Source organism: Fulmarus glacialis, unplaced genomic scaffold (assembly GCF_000690835.1).
Source record: "Fulmarus glacialis isolate BGI_N327 unplaced genomic scaffold, ASM69083v1 scaffold16366, whole genome shotgun sequence".
Lineage (NCBI taxonomy): Eukaryota > Metazoa > Chordata > Aves > Procellariiformes > Procellariidae > Fulmarus > Fulmarus glacialis.
This window is the reverse complement of record NW_009217639.1, coordinates 17,866-39,900: the sequence shown is the minus strand read 5'-3', so window position 1 is coordinate 39,900 and position 22,035 is coordinate 17,866. Positions and strand designations below refer to the sequence as shown.

The 22,035-nt window shown below is 36.2% G+C and overlaps 1 protein-coding gene across 1 annotated transcript; it reads right to left on the bottom strand.

Moving 5' to 3' along the window:
• Positions 1–2,226: 2,226 nt before the first annotated feature.
• LOC104078211 (protein SCAF8-like) lies at positions 2,227–21,289 on the bottom strand. Its single transcript, XM_009579755.1, is given in 8 exon segments — positions 2,227–2,418; positions 5,884–6,014; positions 7,894–7,949; positions 7,951–8,039; positions 11,719–11,880; positions 15,591–15,635; positions 17,143–17,226; positions 21,155–21,289. Coding segments are annotated over 8 exon segments (894 nt in total).
• Positions 21,290–22,035: the final 746 nt, after the last annotated feature.

Below are 22,035 nucleotides of genomic sequence, written 5' to 3'. Positions count from 1 at the left end.
CAAACCATTCTATGATTCTATGATTGTATGCTTCCTATAAAAACACTGTCTTTTTAACATTTTGTTCATTAAGGCTGCCATGTCTAGTAAAAAAATAATACAATTAATTATGTATAATTGTACATAATTAATGTAAAGAGTTTAATAAATAGAATTTTATCATTATGACTCATGGTCTTCAGCTATTGAGAAGTGGCAGGTGATATTGGTGCCGAGAAACCATTAAAAAAAAGCAAGGAAAATTATTATCCCCAAAACTTACCATTGCAAACATAAGATTGCCCATTAATACATATATATTAATATGTACTCTTCTATAATACCTAGATTCAGAAATCCTCAAACCTCGGAAAAAGGAGAAAATAGGTATGGCAGCGCCCAAACCATATTTTAAAAAAAAAAAAAAAAAAAAAAATTCTAAACTGACATGCTATTTCTGCAAAGCAGCCTAAATAACCTTTGAGTAAAAGCCTCAATGGACTAACAAGACATACATTACCAGTTTATTCACAGAGATGCTACAGAACCCTGAACAAGGAATTTGAGTTGTATTATAATCTAACACTACTCGTATAATGCAGAACTGAGGTACAGGTCACATACTATAAACACAACTCTTCCACAGCTTACAAGAACAAATCAACACTATATACCTACTGAAAGCTTGTAAATTATTACACTGCCACAAGAATTCCTCCCACAAGACTTACCTTCGAAGTCCCAAAAATCACAATCATATACATTCACTTTGCTGACAGCTTTCATGACAAGACTCTTGCATACTATTACTGGCATAAACTAACTAAAGAGTATCAGGTTGAACTCACTCAAGGTATATAAACACCTCATCAGAAAGTTAATTCCTTCAGTTTGCTTCAGTTAAGTTGTCCAACATTCGAGACAGCCACACCTATCAGTACACTTATCCATATAAACGCTGGAATTGAAGTCTGCAGAATAAACCACAATGTGATGCCCTATTCTTAATTACTTTTTGTATCTAAATATTAAGGCAGTCCTTATTAACTGATGCATTCATTCCCTGTGATTATACCCTACTCGAGTTGGGGTTACAGCTGTGATACAGCATGAGCACAGGCCATCTTTTTTCCTGACTTATTTTTACAGCTGCATTACTTTCATTGGTAGTGACAACTCTCTATTATTTCAGGTATTTGAGTTTAGCTGAACAAATTCTAGAAATATAAGATAAATTGTCCTAAAACTTTAAACTCAGCACTTGTCAAGTTCCGAGCAGCTAAATGCCTGAAAAAGAGATTATCTGCGTTAGGAAAAAAAGGTTTTTTGGTTCTCTGACTTCCTTATTCTTATTATTTATTCACTCCAGGACAATCCTATGGAGATTATCTACTCACGAGCTGTTTCTTCCAAAGATAATGGAACAAGATTTATTTAGTTATTTTTTCATCTTTGAGTAGTTGTTCTTCCTTTTTTATTCTACTGATATTATATTATTACTACTGTCATTGCCAGCATGGTTATTGCTACCTGGCATTCAACTATATTAGTCATCTTAAATTCCTGCATTCTGTACTTATTTAATTTTTTTTTAAGATAGGCACATACGTTGCAACACACACAAAGTTTCTTTACCTACAGGGTTTGTTTGTTTTTTACATTTTGATATCCTTTAAAAAGTATCACATGACTAGTTTTAACTACAGTCAAACTTATTTCTATATTTATTATCATTTTGTGGCTAAGATTAGAGTTTTCTTGGCACTTATAATGTAAGAAAATTACAAGTCCTATGATGTTTTACTCTTCTGGGAAAACAGCATACATAAATTTCTGCATATCTCCCTTTCATTACCTTGTAAGAAATCATTTCCTACCTCAGATCATAAACACAGGAAGGGGAAATACAAGACATGCTCCATTCTCACCACTGCGTTACAAAGTGTGAAGAAAAACATATAACAATGGCTTAACTTTGCTAAATCAAATCCATCTTCGTATTTGATGACCCTTATGGGTCCCTTCCAACTCGAAATATTCTATGAAATGCCATTTAGCCTAAACGCATATAAAACTAATATTTCCATTTATACTACTCTCTCTAGATATTTTTTCTAAATTTTCAAGATAGAGCACTTTATAGTATATTCGTATGTTTTTAAAATCTCTGAAGTCAAACCATAAAATCCAAAACAAGACTCTTTCACTTACATGTATTTTAACAATAAATATTTCTTCAAACTTCTATTACTCTACTTCTACCTTATTAAAAGAGACACTCTGTTCCAGTGGATTAAGTGTGTTAGCGGCAGCAGCTGCAGCTGTAAGTTGTGCTGTGAGGGCCTGTAACTGAACGACAAGACCAGCATCCAGGGCTTGAAGTAGTGAAGGCTGAGGTTTCTGCTGCTGTATCTGCAGTGTCTGTATCAACTGCTGAAGCTAGAAGAGAAAAGATAACAAATGCATTAAACAAGAAAAATTTTTTTAAAAGCAAAAAAACAAAAAACAAACTAGTCTTTTTCCCTTCCAATTAGGAAAAAAAAACCCTCAGGAATGCAGTATCATCTAACCTATGGCTATTATTTCATCTTAATTTGTTTTCATTTATGGCAAATTTTGTTCCCACTTACTGGCTAATTTGCTTTCTGTGGCTGATAAGACATGCAGATGCTTCTTCCTCCTAACTTGCTCTGACAGGTTGCATGATGACCAGTCACCACTCAGGATTTCCTGCTTTCTAGGGTTCCCCCTCTTCTGTTTCTCCAGTTTGATTCCTTCTGACCTGAAAAAAATCTGTTAGCCTACTCCAGCTTCCTAAGGGCCCACCTACATTAGGAAAATCTGTATGCTGTAACAACATTCATGTAGAGAAAGTAACTGCACTGCTGCAAGCTCCACTTTAAGCTGATGCAACATGTCTATACAAAGAGCTTGCACTAGTGTCTCTGGATTAGTCACAAGGAAAATCTCATGCTGAAACTCAGGTTTGCATTGATAGTATGCAATTCCCTTGCTATGTAAACAAAACATAAAAAGCAAATTAACCAGGAACTGAGAATATAATTTGACTTCCTGCAATGGCACAGACTTTGGGCTCTGTGCAGTACTATCTTAGGATAAAAATTGCCTAGATGCAATGCTGAACCAGAAGCAGCAGCTCTGGGGCAACAAGACGTACAGTAACAACAAAGTATGTTACAGTAAAAACAACATATGGGTAATGCCAAAAGACAAATGTTATAAAATATTATTTTAAAATAGCGTTGGGTTTTCAAATATTATTTAAAAATAGTTTTGGGGGTGGGGTGGTGGTTGGGGTGGTTGGTTTGTTTGTTTAAATAACTCCACTCGCAACCCAGGAGAGGTCTAGGATTGTACTGGAATAAGTACTAAGTATTATCAGAGAAGAAACTTTAAAAAGTGTAGTGAATGGACCCAAGACATTTCATCAGAGTATATCAGGATACCCTAAGAGTCTCTTCCTTCAAATCTAGACGAGAAAATAAAGAAAAATAGAATATCTTCCATAGTTTTTTGAGAACAAACGTACAATCCAATCGCCTGGTATATCTTGATTTCCTTACTCCAACTTCCTATTTGTACATAATTTTTTAAGAGGAGCTGTCCCAATGAGGAAATAAAAGACTTTTTCATGTGCAGATCTCTTCATTTGTTGAACAGAGATGCTCACATAAAATTGTACAGATTTGCCTTAACATAAAAGGAAAAAAAACTATTCCCATGGAAAAAAGCTGTCCTAAAGCACCATGGAATTAGAGAAAGCAGTCCTTTGACCTTCCATGAGGTAAACCCCTGGAGCCTTACCTTTGGGTATTTCTGGAAAAAAGGTTGAGCAAATCCAGGTAGTTCAAACTATGCTGACATAAGTCCCTGATTATCTTCACGTTTATAGTCCACCTCCTCATGGGGTTCACCACTGAACTCTTATAGGGTTCAATCCCTCCCTTCTTACTAGGGCTCACTAGAAACTCTGCATAAGCTGATTAGGTTGATCTCCTTTTCCATAATGCATAAAAAAAGTATGACCCTTTTTCAAGATTGTTTTATAGTTACCTTCTGATAATGTGAAACAAATCTTCCTATTCTTTAAAAACAGTTATACAGACTCCTTATACAGCAGAGCCTCTGAAAATGCTTCCATTATTGTTCTACCTCACCAAGAGCTTTCACTGATTACTGCAATAAGCAAAGCTGAAGAGCTCCCCCCTCCCTTCTTGGCCGATCCACAAAAGATGAGCAAACATGACTGGTCCACCTTGTGCGCTGCTCTGAGTAGGAAGGAATCAAACTGAAGAAGCAGAGATGGAAGCCCTGGAGTGGGAAAATCCTGGGTGGTCACCATTATAGCTATTTTCACATTCTTGTTGGTCACACCTTTCTTACTCTGCCCTCTCCTATGTCTAGACTCTCAATTTACCTGCATGCATTCTCACCCATAAAACACAAGCTTAAGATGAAATCAAGGACTTTGGAGCTTGGGGGGAGGTAGAGTGGCTTGGAGAACAGGAAGAAAAAAGAGATAGATAGGATAGAAGCAAACGTCGCAGTTCATCTACGAATCCTAGAGATCTGCATGTACATATTTATTGCATACCCAGTCTGTCTCCATATTTCTGCTTAAGGCCATCTTTTCCCTCTCCAATATCCATTCTCTTCCTCATTTTACCATTTTGAGCTAAATATCCAAATGTTATTTCTTTGTGATCTGCTGTCTTTGAAACTCTAATTCCCTTCTCATCTTCATAACCTTTTTCTTTTGTTTCATCCTTTTTTTTCCTTTTTTTTTTTTTTTTTGAATACTCTCCAGGTAATAATCTTTAAAATGACCTTACTGACTTTCCATATATTTCCCATTCTCACTTCCCATCCCTTCCTTGTTTATTCCACTATCTTTCCTCCACATTTCACAAACTACCCCACAAACTCATTTTGCTCTGCTTTTCAATGACCCATCAATTTCAGTGTAATCAGATGAAAATATTCCCTTTGCTTGACTTATGAACAATTACAGATGACTCTGCTTAGCTGAACACTGTAAAACAATCTCTCTAAGTAAAGTTGTTGTTACTGTCAGCATCAGTACTTCGTAACAGTTCACTGGTGCCTGCTTCTCATTCATATGCATGGGATTTTTGTTCAGTACACCAGCAGGTAAAACATCCTACTCCTCAGTCCAAATGAAAATCATAATGCCAAAGTTATGCTGGTGCCAGAGTTCTAGCATAAACTGAAAAACAATGATCTACATTTTTACAGAAAGTTGATTGTGTGCACTCAACTTATGTGGCTGTGGGTTAAGAGGACAAGCAGTTCAACGCATGTTGCACATCAAGCCACTTTTTTGGAGTTGAGCATTTAGAAACTGAGGAACACAGTCACTTCTAAGACCTTATTTTTGAATGCTGCAAAATAAAAACTACATTTAGCTGATGGAAAACTAAAGAAAAGAATCAACACACAATGCACTTCCAGAATGAGTACATTCCCATTATATAATTCTGTACAAAGTTTAACTTCTTGGGGGCATCCAGCAGAGAAATATACTTAAACTGGCATTCTATTTTATACCTATATCCATGAAATCTTAATGCTGTTCTTGATTTAGCCAACTGCAATACTATATAGAAAAGTATGTATTACAGACCATCTTATCTCAAGTCACATTCTGTGATACTTTTAAGGAACAAACAGGGTTGGTTACAAAAGGAAACACAAGTTTTAGCGTACCTGGAACTTACTTGTGATGAACAACCTCATGGGATAGTTAACATGGATACCGGACACAAAACTAAGAGATACTCATGAAAGCAGTATTCCTTTAGTGTACCTTAAAGACACAAAGTATCAAACAGTGTACAGTGTAACTGTCTACAAAATATTTACCTGTTGGCCTTGAGGACTCTGTAAAATCTGTGCAACAGCAGCAAGAGTATCTGTATTAGCAATCTGAGATACCCAAGGATCAGGTAAACTCTGCACCACATTGGCTGGAGTAACTGGAGTCACAGGTGTTCCTAGAAAAGAAAAAATCCAATATGCCAAAATATTTTAACTTATAGACTTAGAAATAGTGTTAGAGAAGGAAAACAAAAACCTGCTGTAAAAAGAAATTATAAACCAGACATGAACATTTCTGTTTATTTTCTACAGCAAAGATTGCAGGATTGCAAGAAATCAAATTATAAAGATACTATAATCTTCCTAGGACATCAAAACCAGTTATTAAATACTGAGAAAGCACTGTATTAACATCAATTTAAACTATTTTTCTGACACACACATAGAGCGCACAGAAATAACACAGACTCACATCAACATTCCTCAAGTAGCAGGATTACTTTGTGTAATTCACAGCTCTTTCCACTATTGACCTATGGGAACTACTAACAAAAACACTGACAAATGCAAAATAAATATGTTTCACACAGTAATCCAAACCATTTAGTGGAAACAATATATACCAAATGATAATTGTTAGCAGTCTACTCAGAAGTGTCTGCTAGTCCAGAACTTACTGGACTTGCACTTTATCCCCAGGAGGAGCCTTAAGGATTCTACTAAAAATTTCAACCCGTAGCAGCTGGATTCAAGAGGATTGCCCGTTTTATCTTTTTTTTTTCAAGAGTAACACTGAGACTAAATCAGCAATCTGATAATTAGTTTCATGCCATAATCCAGAATAATCCTCCAATCCTGAAAATAGTCCTACTTTTAGCTCAGAAGTAGAGATATACTGATGAACACTAAATGTAAATGACTAGATTACCATTTTAAAAGACAACTTGCATCCGAGTTCAAAAAAGGATTAGAAAAAAGCTGTGATTTCAACAATTTAAAGTAATCAAAGTAATGACAATAAAAAATATTGAGCTAGAAGATGCAGTAAATCCAATCCAAGAGCTAGAACTTTTACATGTTTACAGACACCAATGAAAAATAAGGTGGATTTGTCAACCTAACTGCTTTTCAGCATGAAATCAGCAAAAGGTGGGTGACAAAAGCAGGTCCATATGTGCCAAGAAACAATTAAATCAGCAAAAGGTGGGTGACAAAAGCAGGTCCACAGGTGCCAAAAAACAATTAAATCAGCAAAAGGTGGGTGACAAAAGTAGGTCCATATGTGCCAAAAAACAATTTCTATATGTAAAATTTCCCATATATCCCAATCTTGAATGAAAAAAATCTCCACCAAACAAAAAAAGTTGAAAAGCCAGTTCCCTGCCATCTACCTACATAAGTAAGGAAGATGCTTTAGAGCACAAAATGATCAAGTCTGCATGTATAATAATGTTAGTGTTTATTAACTTGAGACATACTCCATGAGCAGTTTTTTGCCCACGTGATTCTCCAGCATGATTTCTGGCCCACATACTTCAGATTTGAGGGAGAGGGAAGTATGTCACTGGCTGCAGCTTATATCGTCAATATGTTTTTTCCCCTTGAAATCATTGCCTGTCAGCCAGCAAAAGCAAAGGACCGCTGTCTGACATGATACAGCAAGCTCAATCCTATGGATAGCAAAGAAGTACTGAGTATCATTTCTCCCAATTGTGGCACCACTAATTAACAAAGATTGCATTAAGTGCTGTGTTGGGTTTTTAACTCTGTCAGTGATCTACTGTTTTGACTTTCGAATGCAAAACTAGGTCTTATTGCACTGTTACTCAACCTAAATATATTTATAAGATACAGTTGCAAAGTAAACACAACAGGCTGCCTCTTGGTTTTGCTATTTCTCTGATCTGGACATCGGCTATAATATATTTCTTTCTAGCATTCATTTGGTTTGTCTAAAGGAAACCAGCAAGATTTTTCAGCATGTTAACAGCAAACATACCAAAGCTAACACAAGTGTTTTGATTCAAAGTATGATTTTAACCTATTTTTGTTTACCTGGTGTATTGTTGCTCATAGCAGCTGTAGTGCTGGGCAAGACAGGGGTCACAACTCCCTCCTGCCATATCCAAGAGAGGCTGAATAATTTCACTCTTGAACACATTATTCTTCTGCCATAAATTTAGCACTCTAACAATTTTACTCTAAAATGAAGAAAGGATAACAAAAGGCCTGAGTCATGCTTGCTATTTTCAATTATGGAATTATTAACAAGCAATGTCAATCTGTCTAGATTGAAGCACCTTTAGGTTTACAAACAGTAAGAACTGTAAGAACAATTATACTGGGTCATACCAAAGATGTCTAACCTATGAACCTGAGACTGACCTATGTAAGATGCCTAGGCAACAGTAAAAACACACTATGCACATAGCGACAGTCTTCTCTCAGCAGAAAATGAGATATAGTAAAACAAAACAAAAACAAAACAAATGTATCCGACACTTTTATACCTTCACTCTTGGAAGATGGTATGGAAGGAAAATTATTTTAAGGAAATATTTTAAAGCATTACTAATAATTAAAGCAAGGAATTATTCATTTCCTGAACTTTTGCAGTCAACATGAATGCAATTCTGATCTACCTATGAACCAAAATTACTTATGTCCACTGAAAAATGGGTTTATACTAATAAGACTGCTAAATACTTTTAGTAGTAAAGTAGCTCAACATTTTGAAAGCTCTCTTGATGAAGTGAGGAATTGAAACTGGAACACAATTCCCTATTGAAATTACATAGTAATATTAAAAATGTGGATCACGGGAAAGGAAAAAAAATCAAAATTAAGACTTCATACAATTCCATCAGATGTAACTCATTGTTCAGCTTGCAAATACATATCTATTCCACTGTTTTAATCTGTTCCCAAATCTTTTCTTTTCTAAGCTTCACTTCTACCCAGAGGCAAGATTTTGCTTGATCTTGAAAAGTTGGATAGTAATGTATGTAATGGAAAAAGACACCTTGCTTATTTGAGGGGAAAAAAAAAATTAGTTGTATTATAAAGAACAGAAAGTTCTTCATAGAATCTTGTGTTTGCTGTCATGAAGATGGTTTAATTATTTAAATTCTATAAAACATGAATATAGAGTACTTAATCACACAGTGTTTAAACCAAAGAAAAAAAAAGTCTGTTTGCCCAGAATTCCAAGAGGATACTTAAATTTAATAGAGAGAAGTGCTGAATTTTCACTGCATGGAAGATGTAATTTAGTGTTGCTTTCAAGAAATCTCTGAAGGCTTCCATTCAGCATTACAGTGCGTGAGACTTTCTTCTTTGAAAGTTTGTTTTGTAAGGCAGTACCCAACAAGTCCATCAGAGGCTCTAACTTCCTTCTTCTATCCAGAACAGGAATATAAAACTGTTTCTGTGCCTCAGTATCTATCTTCCCCTTGCATTTTCCATGGCTGAGCCAGACAAAGGAATCAGTGCAGGTTTTTTGGCTACTTTAATTGAAATGCTACTATACTTCTGCTTGATTTTAAAAAAAAACAAACAAAAAAACCCGTTGTGTTTCTCCGTTATGCCTTTTAATCAGATTAAACATCAAAATGCTAGAAAACAGGTACGTAACCTTGGTATCTTTGACAGCACAATTTTGTGCTGCGTCAGATATACGGTAACTACTTTCACAGCACACCTTCCTATAATACTGAATCCATACACAACATAGCAGCAAGACTTCAGACTGCAAAATACATTTTCCCTAACTGAGGTGAAAAATATCCTAGAAACGAACCTGATAGGAGCTTTACAGACCATAAACAGACTATGTTTTACTATCCCTCTTCACATCTGTGCTGGTTTTGGCTGGGGTAGGGTTAATTTTCTTCACAGTAGCTAGTACGGGGCTGTTTTGGATTTGTGCTGGAAAGCGTGTTGATAGTACAGGGGTGTTTTCGTTACTGCTGAGCAGTGCTTTCACAGAAGCCTTTTCTGCTTCTCACACCAGCCCACTAGCAAGTAGGCTGGAGGTGCACAAGAAGTTGGGAAGGGACACAGCTGAGTCAGCTAACCCCAACTGACCAAAGGGATATTCCACACCATATGATGTCATCTTCAGCGTATAAAGCTGGGGGGAGAAGAAGAAGAAGGAAGGGGGGGGACGTTCGGAGTGATGGCGTTTGTTTTCCCAAGTAACCGTTATGCGTGATGGAGCCCTGCTTTCCTGGAGATGGCTGAACACCTGCCTGCCGATGGCAAGGAGTGAATGAATTCCTTGTTTTGCTTTGCTTGCGTGCGCGGCTTTTGCTTTACCTATTAAACTGTCTTTATCTCAACCCATGAGCCTTCTCACTTTTACTCTTCTCATTCTCTCCCCCATCCTGCCAGGTGGGAGTGAGCGAGCAGCTGTGTGGTGCTTAGTTGCCGGCTGGGGTTAAACGACGACAACATCAAACACCTCCAATGTGACACAATAGTTGCCGTGCACTGAGATATCACACAGTAAGTGGCACTATTTCCTACCCTACAATAAATTTACTATATTTTTTTAAAGCCAGACACAAACTGAGTACTGGCACCCATCCTTGTGCCAGCTCTCCTTCTTCAACAGGTCAGACTATTCCCGTGTTAATATATTTCCCAGAGTAGTAAGCTAAATGATTATACAAAACAAACTAATACTGCTTAAGGAATACAGCTAAATGAAGAAAAATATAACTTAACTATCATGCCTGTGTATATGTAAACCACTGTGAAACAGCACAAGTTGATCATGCAGATAACCTAAAACTAGACTGGAAAAATGTCATTTAACTTAAATAACCTGCCCAGCAGCACCTCAGAACTCGGTTGCAGAAAAGACAGACCATAGCAGAGTTTTTCAACCACTTAAAATTTGCAGATCCCGACATATTTTCCTGCAGAGGTCCTAACTCCTGTAAAAAGACAAGAATCCGAAGACAACTACAGGAGACACGCAATGGCTGAACTTGCCTTAATCACCTTCCATGGATACCTTGGGTTTTCAGATCTTTGGCTGAAAAATACAGCTGTAGGATGGCATGCGACTATTCAAAGAATAACCTATCTTTCTCTTCCTGCAGTGTCCTGCCTCACTTTACTTGACTTAATGACTCTATTACACAAATTTATGTGGAGATGAAGCCCTTAGCATTTCACATCTTTTTGTAATTTTTCAATTCAATAATAAGAAACTCTAGCTATTGTAAGATCAGTGAAGTATGAAGGAAATTAAACTGCCTGCACCCTCTGCTATTTCCAGCCAACCTATTATAAAGATAATTTAGTAGCGATCTTGACCACTGTGGTCCACGGGAACAGCTGAACTACTGGGTCAAACTGTTCAAGTTAGGCCTTATTCAGCTCTTGGTTGACTTAGTATCAAAGGAAAATTAACTTTTAAGATACTTTGCTATTTTTCTATTGCTCCTTCAGTCCAAAACACACTAGTTTGCACTGAAGTTAATGCTACCAAGAAAGATTATTTTTTCCTTGACACTATACAAAACCTGCTCGTTAATTTTCTCACTGAAGAGGGAAGACGACAGTAAAAGACTGACTACAACTTCCTGTCCTACCAAATTCCCGCTTAATTTTTTTTCCCATCAAAATACATTAACACAAATCCATCCAGTCTTCCTGAAAACCTTTTCAAAATTCTAATTAATCTAATTGGATATGTCTTCCCCTATCCCTACACTCAGACAAGCAAAATTAAAAGAAATACATATAAATATGTAAGTCTATAATTAGATCCACTTTAGCAAGCAAAAAGTGAGATCAAAATCTTTATTCTTTATAGATAACATACTAAAGATTGTTTTAATTAGAAAAAAACTATAACAAGTGCTTTACCTTGTCATCCCCAGGACAACGGTACAAGTTCTGGAAAGTGCTGATGATGTTATTGCTGAATCTTGGAGCAAATACATCCTTTTCTTGCCCAAACTGATGCCGGGACTGTCTTACAATGGAGTCAATGACATACAGACCAGGTACCTTGTATTCTGGTTTGCACTACAAAGAATAATAATTTTAAATGTGCATATGTGAAAAATACCAGAAACCATTAATGGCAGAGTAAATATGAACAGTCCTCTCTAATTTTTAAATAGGTTAAAGTATTACCAAAGTGTTCTCTATTTAACAAATTGTCCTGAAAAATGAAACCCTCTCAAAAATAGCTAACCTTTAATCTTTGATTACCACATCTAGACGTGTTCTGCAGATATGTAAATGGTTTAAAATCAATTTACTACCACTAAAAAACTTTTTAGAATATAGTTATTAAAAATTAGCACATGAACGACATACCCTTTTTAAATGAACACACCTATTTTAAGAGAACAGCATAAAGCATGACCAAATTCTTAATAGTACATTGGGACTAGCTGTAAATACAATTCAAAATATTTCAGTCCTTCTTTATGATCAAAGTCAACACTAAAGTTAACATTTGTTTACTTTATTTTACATTGTTGTAAGTAGCATGTGGTATATCCTGCTCCCACCAGAACAAGAACATATTTATGTGGACATCTGTTTGGTTGAGAATGTATCAGTGATACTTATTTTAAAACTGTGGAAAACTTGCTTAATTTACAAACAGCACTGTATTTATAAAGCATGTCTGCTAACTACAATACTAATTACTTAGGTAATTTTACTTAGTTAAGAATTAAAGCTAATTTTTTTGCCTTTTAATTGCAAAGTAATTGCACCAGACTAGTGCAACCAGTTTTAAGACAGAACGAAAAGTGGTACAAAAATATAACGAAGTCATCACTGTAATATACTATGACATGGATTCACCTTATGAATATTGGTTGTACACGCTTATCATAACACAAGGTACTATAGAAAACATGGGAAAGCACCCATTCCCTCTCTGATCCAGATAGTCTATAAACATACTACGTAACACACTAAATTCATCATCTCTAATACAGTGCCAAACAAACTCTTCAGACTACTAATTTTATCATAGCCTAGATACAAACTTCCTGTTTTGAAAAGTGCTGATTTACTAACATTTGCAACCTCAATAAAGCATTTATTTAGGCTCTAAACATGGTACAGTGTTTTTAAGTATGGCATTCTTTATTTTTAGGAATGCGTGTGGCATCCTTTTAAGAATAAATGTGCATTATTAAAATCATGAAATTAAAATTTAATTGCATATAATACACTGTCTTCAGAGAATCACTTGAATGTATTGTAGCTACTCAAATTTTAGCTAAATTATTACCAAAATTAAGAGTATTCTGCATACAGAACAGACAGGTTTTCACAATACTGAAATTAATAAAAACCACAGATATTTAGTAAGAAAACTCAGCAAATATGCTAGGTGGAGTATTTAAAAACATGGCATATACAGAAAGCAAAAAAATATTATAATTAATGTAATAATACAGATGGTAAAAATGGAAAAGACAATAAAATACAAATAAAAAATTTAATCAAGAAGAATGGCAGCTGGGGCAGTGAGCCTGCATATCCCCAATCTGAGATGAGACGAGTTTTTACACAACAAATGTTCACATATTTTCCTAGTGAGTCTAAGCAATAAGATAATTTGATTACTCAAAGAAATTATTCAAGTCTTGCTCTCACAGTGGAATATCCTTACATATATGGAATGTGGTCATTTGACCCCTGAAGTGATGTTTTGCCAGAGAATAAAACAGTCAATCAAAATGACAACAGACCAGTGAGTTAAGTGCCACAAAATAAATAATGTCATGGACAATTACTTCACCTGAAGTTTCAGTAACCTCATGAGATTAATTTTGAAGAAAGAAAATACTGGAGTAGGAAAGAACCAACAGTAAACTAATTGAGATGGCACTGACATCACTCTGGACAAGTCTATGGCAGATTTTAATAGAAGATTCAGTAGTTTTGAGCTTTAACTTGAAATGATTGTTTCCAGAAAAATAACCCAATTATCTTCCAAACATACAACTTAAGTCCATAAATATCAAATGTCTAGAAAAGAGTTTTCATCTCCTTATCTCCAATTCTACTAACAGAAGAACTTACTATTTGATGTTATTAATAATTTGCGTGTTTCACTAAATTGTTCATGACATACTGAAAAAAACACATCAAGCCCACCAAAGGGAAACATCTAATCCAGAGTGATCATTAAGAAGGTTATCAATAACAACATACATCTGCCTTCTCTAACTGGCAATGGACAGTGCAGAACTCCCTTATCAAGTAGTACTGGACACCGAAAACAAATGTGCGAAGATAAGCCATACTCTTAGTAGCTTGTGGAAGGGTCACGAACAACCAGTCCAATTCCTGACAAACTACCACTTTTTCATTCAGAGCATAAAACTTCTCTCATGCCTGTGAATACAGAATTGCTAATCACAGCCACTGCAACTAAAAAGCAGCATTTTGGAACTCGGGCAATTCAGGATTAATTTTGGGATGTGAAACTGCAAAGTGCTACTGATCAGAGATGGATAAGATGTACACCTGCTCTCATCCTCCTATGTCCACCTGTAGTATTAAACAGGGATCAGAGGTGGAAAAAAGTCAGAGGTGACGTTGTCAAAGACAACTACTTGACAAAACACTATCAGTGATGGTAAAGTATACTATACTGCTAGTCTTTACTAGTGCCATGAAACATACATATGACACCTTTTCCACATAGGACTGATGTTCGAGTACCTAAATAATTAATTCATGAACTGTTCTGAGACAGTTAAAAACACCAGGCTGAAGCTGAACCCCATTTACACTGTCTAACCAATGCCAAAAAGCACTGCAGCATAGACTGGGCACCAAGGAATAAAATGTAATGAGGAAGACAGGTTACTGACACAGAGCAATCTAGACTGCTTCATCAAATGGACAACAAAAGAAAAATTGCATCCAACATTGCAACATCAACAGACTAACTTCTCTAGCTTGTTTGTCAAAATAAAAAGGCAATTTGGTCATAATTTACTCCTAACTTACAAAAGGAGAAGAAATTCAGGACCAAAATGATCAACTGAACAATCAAGTACAATGCAGACAAGGAGGAAAGACTCACAAATTGGAATCCATGCATTTCCAACTGGCGATAAAATGCAGTTTTACCCAAGAATAAACAATTGTTGCAAGAAAACAAAATACAATAACATTATTTGTTATTCAGAATCTTTAAATTAATACTGCATCTTCCCAAAAAGTAATTCCAGTCTAGCCATAGAAATATTTTTTGGTTTAAATTACTAGCAGGAACCATCAACTGAAATATTACATCTCCTGCTACACAAAAGATGAGGCTGAATGGTTATTTTCCCTTCAGCTTTAAAATCTATGGGAAAACCTGGCAGAAAAGCAACTGTCACTCGCCAAACCACTGTCAATTCTTTTGCTGTTCGCTGTTCACATGGGCTACACTGACAGCCTCTTTCAATGTTAAATGAATACATACAAAGAAGTAGTTCTAAGACTGTATCCACAGTCATTCAGATCAAAGTATATCATAACTACAAAATGAGAACAAAGGAATTGTCTTTCTGCATCGTGGGTTATGATCAGCTGAGATTACTGATTACTAGCAGAAATTGAATGTGATTAAAAACTGAAATAAACTAACGTGTGATAAAAATATTAATCCATATGTGTACCTAAAACCCAATGGTCTTCAATATTCTATAATCCAAAATGAGGAAATTTTTCTCAGTGCTAACACAAAATACCCGTGACCGACTTACCTTTTGAATGAATTTCTCAACACTCTGTACAACGTGCTTGTAGAACTGTAAAATAAAATAATATTTCAATAGAGGAGAAAATCTGAAGGTGCATATACTTGTTCAAGTCATGCAATATTGATAGTAAAAACAGAATTAGAAACTTTGGTTGATTAACCAGCAATCCAACACCTACAGGTCAGTATGCTGTCTTCCTTAGAACATTTAACAGCATATAAAAAAACTAATCTCACTTTTTCGTGCCTTCTGAAGGTTTTTTTTACACTGGATTTTTTAAAATAACATGCACTTATTTAGTGAGAGCTAAGAAAATAATATAATTGTTCCTTCGAAAACATATTGTTATTTCATTGTACATGACTGAAGATGTTAGCCTAATGTTACTAAGCATAGCATAGCACTTCTCTGTATTTCATTTATTTTCCAAGTGTCCACTTTAATAACCTAAAAACATGAGTATAGGAAGACCTTATAACATCTACTGAATACTTTTTTTTTAAAATTGACCTTTTTTTAAAAAAAAATCTCATATATAATCACAGTGGCTCTACACCATCTCAGTAACTGTTCTACACAGTTAAATGTTTTTATTGAAATGATAAGAGTGGAAGCAGGATTTCCAAGTAAAACACATGATAAAACATTTTGGTATCATTTAATTGTTTAATTTATAAAACCATTTACTATCATTTACTACTTGTTTATGTTCAATACAAGTTTTTAGCATTTTCATTATACTGCAACACATAGACTGTAATTTACATAGACTTTGCGTATTTAAGAAAGCCAGTGAATTTCACCCTCTGTCATCAAATTGCTCTCTCTCCAAATTACACAAAATCCCAATATGGATTTCATTATCTGAAAACGTATCTGATTCTCAGCAGAGGAATGTAGATAGGAAGAGCATAAGTTCATGGCTTTTTAGCTTTTATCCTATCCTCTTTTTCACCTCTCCAGCTTTCACTGAGCTTCCATTTGTTTTAATGCTTAACACTAATGGCATACTTCTTTCCTTCATCGTTTTTCAGTGCTGTTTTCTGCTGTGCCATTGCTGTTTGGCAAGTAACATCAAAAATAAAACCTATGAACAACACCCATGAAAAGGTATGCTAGGAATTTATAAAAATAAAATAAAACTGAAACAATTGTATTGATCCAAAGGCACGCATATCTTCTCCTTTTGCGGGGCAGAGGGAGGTGGAGCAGGGAATTGTAGTATTGTATTTATTCATCTGTTCTCAGGCAATGTCAGAGTTTCCTTTTTAAACTGAGGAAAAAAACCCTGTCTTTCAGATCCGATTGAAGAGTCAAGTTGGTAGAATTCTTTCTGTATGCCATATAACAACGAGCAAATAAAAGTCACACAACAAATTAAGCCTTCTGTTGCACTTCTGAAAATCCCATCACTATCACATTTGATCATAACTTGGAAATTGTACATAGAACAAGGGAGGTGGAAAGTTCTGCAGCAAGTTCTTTAAGCTATTCAGTTATTTTGACACAGATGAGCAATGGAAAAGAAGTCAAAAGAAGTTAGCCAATTTCTTACCTTTATAGCCTTGATTGCTGCCTTGGTGATCTGTGTCATTTTAGCTTTAGAAATGGGTGGCTTATAATCATTTAGCGAGTACAACTGCCAAAAAAAAAAAGTTATCAGAAATATATTCTGCAGTTTTAAGCAGTATAAAAATACATTATTTTTCCACAAGAAAATGCCACTTCTAATTTTCATCGGATTTTAAGTATATATTGCACCAGAAAAGGCATCCCCATTTAAGAAAAAGTAAAAAGGCCCAATAAAATATAATGTAAGAACCAAAATGCTTAAAAGATAACAGTTTTTTCTTTGCAATGGTCACTATATACCTGGTTTTACTAGCACTAAATACAGCAGACACCTGCAGGTGAAGTTACAAAGGAAATACGTATGATATGTAAATATGGTAGCTCTCATTAAGTTTTTCTTTCTAGGACAAAAAATTTAATATACTTGACTACCCTTATGGAATCATAACAGATGCTTAACCAAATACTTACTATATTCAACATCATATGCCTGCTGAATCAAATCTTTTCATTTTCCATTAAACAAAAAAATCCAGCCCAGTGAGAAAAAGCATGTAGCAATTTTGCCACTTAAAACAGCAGATTTGGAAAAACTATAGACTTCCTTCATTCACTGCGTTAACTCAGAGAAATAATGTATCAGAAGCATTACAAATGCTTAAGCAAAAATCCAGCTGGGTTCTCAATTTTAACACAGCTTTGTAACTTCATTAATATCTAATCACCAAAACAGCCACACTACACGAGTAGCGGAGTTTTGCAACAATTTTCTCCCAGGATGCAGTAATAACTCTATTCTTTTTACTTGTACATACATCTCCCAGCAGAAGCAATCCAGCATGACATATATTCATCAGAAGTTTGCTATATAGTGAGGACTGTACATTAACTAACTTCATAGCTATGATTGATAAGTGGTAATTGGAAACAACTCCTTCCTTCACACTGAGTCAGGACTCCCACCATCCAAGGCTATTTACTTGCTGTGAAAACCTCTGATTATTCACAATATATGGCTTTGAACAAAATGCTGCTCTTCTCTCCTTCAACCCTAGGTGTTAACAGATACGGGACTGTCTAGTATTTGCCGCTTTCATGCATAAAAAGACCAGACACAAAATGCCAAACCAGTTTTAAGGGTATTCTTGACTTAACTTACATTGTATTTTTGTTTACAACACACATATTTAGAAGCACATTAGCTCAAAAATAGGGCCCTGATAATGGGAATGACCATCCAAAGACAATTTTTTATTTCCTTCCTAAAGACAGGAAGAATTGGGAGTTTTTCCATAAAATGGTCATTGAAACAGAAACAAAACCAGAAGACCCCTCTCCTGTTTTACTAACGTCCTGAGCAATGCAATATATTGACCTAGATTAACATCCATAAAGATACAAACAATATCTTTAACTTCCTAAGATTCATTCAACTTTCAGCAACCTGCTACCTCAGAAAACAGAACTGTTTACATTTAACAAAGTAAAATGCAACAGTAAACAGGATCACACAGTGGAAAGGATTAGACAATCTTAAATATAGGTCATGCTCCCCAGGTTGCTTATAATAATTTATCGCTCTGAAGCTAACGTAGATATTCTTCAGTCATATTTGAGTTTCCAAGAGACAAAGATTTCTTCTCCCTGCAAACATGAGATGCTTTTTTCTATCCTTTCCTGTCAAAATCAGTTTGAACTACAACTTTGCACAGCTGTCAAAAGAGAAACTGAAAAAAAATTGGTTTGTCCAAGCATAAGTACCAGTCTTCTCAGCTTGAAAGGACTTCCATTAAAACCATGAAATTATAACCAGTTCACAGCTAGACATCCACTTTTAAAACAACTGTTGCTACTTCTCACTAATGCTAATTGCTGTTGCAAAATATTCTGAATTACTTACGTGCTTCTTATACAACAAAAAGCAATACGCTTCTAGAATTCAAATACATAAATGCTCTTCACCACCACAGGGGAAAGGGAGAAAAGAGGCAGAAAATCAAGAGTTTCAGTTTCTTCTCTGTTTTATACTCATAGTTCAGTGCTCAACTTCCAGTTACTCACAGGTGATTTACCAGACTGTGGGACACTCACCCTTGGCTACTGGCTTGGCTGGATGATGTGCAACTACAGCTGAACTACTTCTGGGGCCACTACAGTGCCAGAAACATTTTGCTTACATTCAGGTAGTGGCTTAGCAGAGTCAGTTTTGGTCAGCGCTCTCAAAGCCCAAAATACTAGTAAAAGCAATTCACAGATACGTGAGCGAATGTGAAATCAGCCTAGATTCAAGAAGCCACCTTGCCAATCTGAAAACAGTCCCAGAAGAGATAGGAACAGCAGCTCCTTCACCTCTGACAGCTATGAGGAGGCATAACTGCTGACTCACGTAGGTATGCTGGGACCACACCTGACCAGTCCATCAGCTTTGAAATGATCAGGAAAAAAAAGGGGACGGGGCAGTTCAAAGCACCAAGAAAGCTACAACACAGTGCTGGGAAACAATGGAAGAGCTGCACATAACTGATTCTCACCAGCTGCGTGCAGTCAGGTATCTTAGTACCACACATTTGCAATATGCCAAAAAACAACAGGGCAATATGGGTTGTTGCTAGCATCCCATTACTTTATTCTGGGTAGCAGAGAGCCAAATTTAGCATTAAGGACAGATAATTCAAGCTAGAAAAAGAAAAAAATGAACCACAAGAAACAGCAAAATTAAGAACATACTTCTGCAGTGATAGGGTTTTTAGACAATGGACTTGTTCCAGGTTTTAAGAGCTGTTTAAAGGAAAACACAAATCCCAAATTTAGTACCTGGAAGAAGCCAAGAAAAAAAAAAAAAATCATTCTTCTGAATTTTTTCTTAATTATCTTTAAGAAGCTTTTAATTTCCTATAAATACATTTTGTTTTAAAAACCACATTCACTTAGAAAACTGGTGATTTAGGTCTGTCAGTGCATGGCAGAAGCCCAAAGCAGCAGCATTTGTACTAGGGACAAAGTGAGGGCCCAGTGTGAAATACCTACTTGCAATTTTGCAACATTTAATGCAACACTTGCTTTTTGCTTTTGAAAAAACTAAGTTTCACTTACAAAATTAAGAAATGTGACATTTCTTAAAATTTCTTAACTCAATCTTTTAGTATTAAACAGAATTTAACTACATAAAACATAGACATCCTCAGCATGGTTTAATCCAAATGAAAGACGGCCAAAAAACCCCACTTTTCTGAATACAGATATCCTCACATGCACAAACATCTTCCTGAATACCTACTGACAGCACACATATTCTTTGCTCTATCTTCAGCAAATTCATACGTTACGTTTATTAATAGTCAACCAGGAATCCCTCTCCACTTGGAATCACAGAATGGTTTGGGTCAGAAGGGACTTCTAAAGATCACCTAGTTCCAACCCCCCTGCCACGGGCAAGGACACCTTTGACCCGATCAGGTTGCTCAAAGCCCCATCCAACGTGACCTTGAACACTTCCAGGGAGGGGGCATCCACAATTTCTCTGGCAACTTGTTCCAGTGTCTCATAGTAAAAAAATTCTTCGTTATATCTAACCTAAACCTACTCCTATTTAGTTTAAAACTGTTACCTCCTGTCCTATCACTACAGACTCTTCATCTTTCTTATAGGCTCCCTTTAAGTATTGAAAGGCCTCAATAAGTTCTCCTGAAGCCTTCTCTTCTTCAGGCTGAACAACCCCAACTCTCTCAGCCTTTCTTCATAGGAGACACACTCCAGCTCTCTGATCATTTTCATGGCCCTCCTCTGGACCTGCTCCAACAGGTCCATGTCTTTCTTGTGCTGGGGACCCCAGAACTGGATGCGGTATCTAGGTGGGGTCTCACAAGAGTGGAAGAGAGGGGAAGAATCACCTCCCTCGACGTGCTGGCCACGCTTCTTTTTATGCAGCCCAGGATACAAGCGGCTTTCTGGGCTGCAAGTGCACATCGCTGGCTCATGTCCGATTCTTCATGTACCAACATCCACAAGTCCTTCTCCTCAGGGCTGCTCCCAATCCATTCTACACCCAGACTGTACTGATGATAGTGATTGCCCTGACCCAGGTGCAGGAGGACCTTGCAGTCAGCCTTGTTGAACTTCATGCAGTTCATACGGACCCTCTCCTTAAGCGTGTCAATGTCCCTCTGGATGGCATCCCTCCCCTAAAGCATATCAACTGCACAACTCAGCTTGGTGTCATCTGCAAACTTGTTGAGGGTGCACTTAATCCCACTATGTCATTAATAAAGATACTAAACAGTATCGGTCCCAATATGGATCCCTGAGGGACACCAGTTGTTACTGATCTCCATTTGGATATTGAGCCATTAACTGCAACTCTTTGGATACTGCCATTCAGCCAACTCCTTATCCGTCGAATAGTCCATCTATCAAACCCATCTGCTCTACTGCTAGGCTGGCTAGAGAAGCAAGACTTGGTTGCCTCTCCAGTAATGAAAACTTTGTTTTTTCATCTAGCATAGATGATTTTTAACACAGTAGGCATTTAAAGAAATCAGATATTCTTCAAATCTAGTTAAAGCAAAATAACTGTAATTTATTCAGGATTATAAAATACGAAAATAAAGAGTTTTAAAAATATGTATTATTTTTGTTTTTAAAACTTGTGCTTATATTCTGGCTCATTTTTCTCTGTATGCCCTTTTGTACAAATGCTTAGCCAAAACAGTTTGCTATAATTATTTCCTGATCATGCTTTTGTAAGGCTCACTGGCAGAAGATAACTGCTTGCCCTCACATAAAAGAAGCCTTTAAACAAACTAGGAAAAAATGGCAACCTGGCTAAACAGTAAAGTCAGGGAAACTATCTGAAGTAAAATGATATATTTCAGAAAAT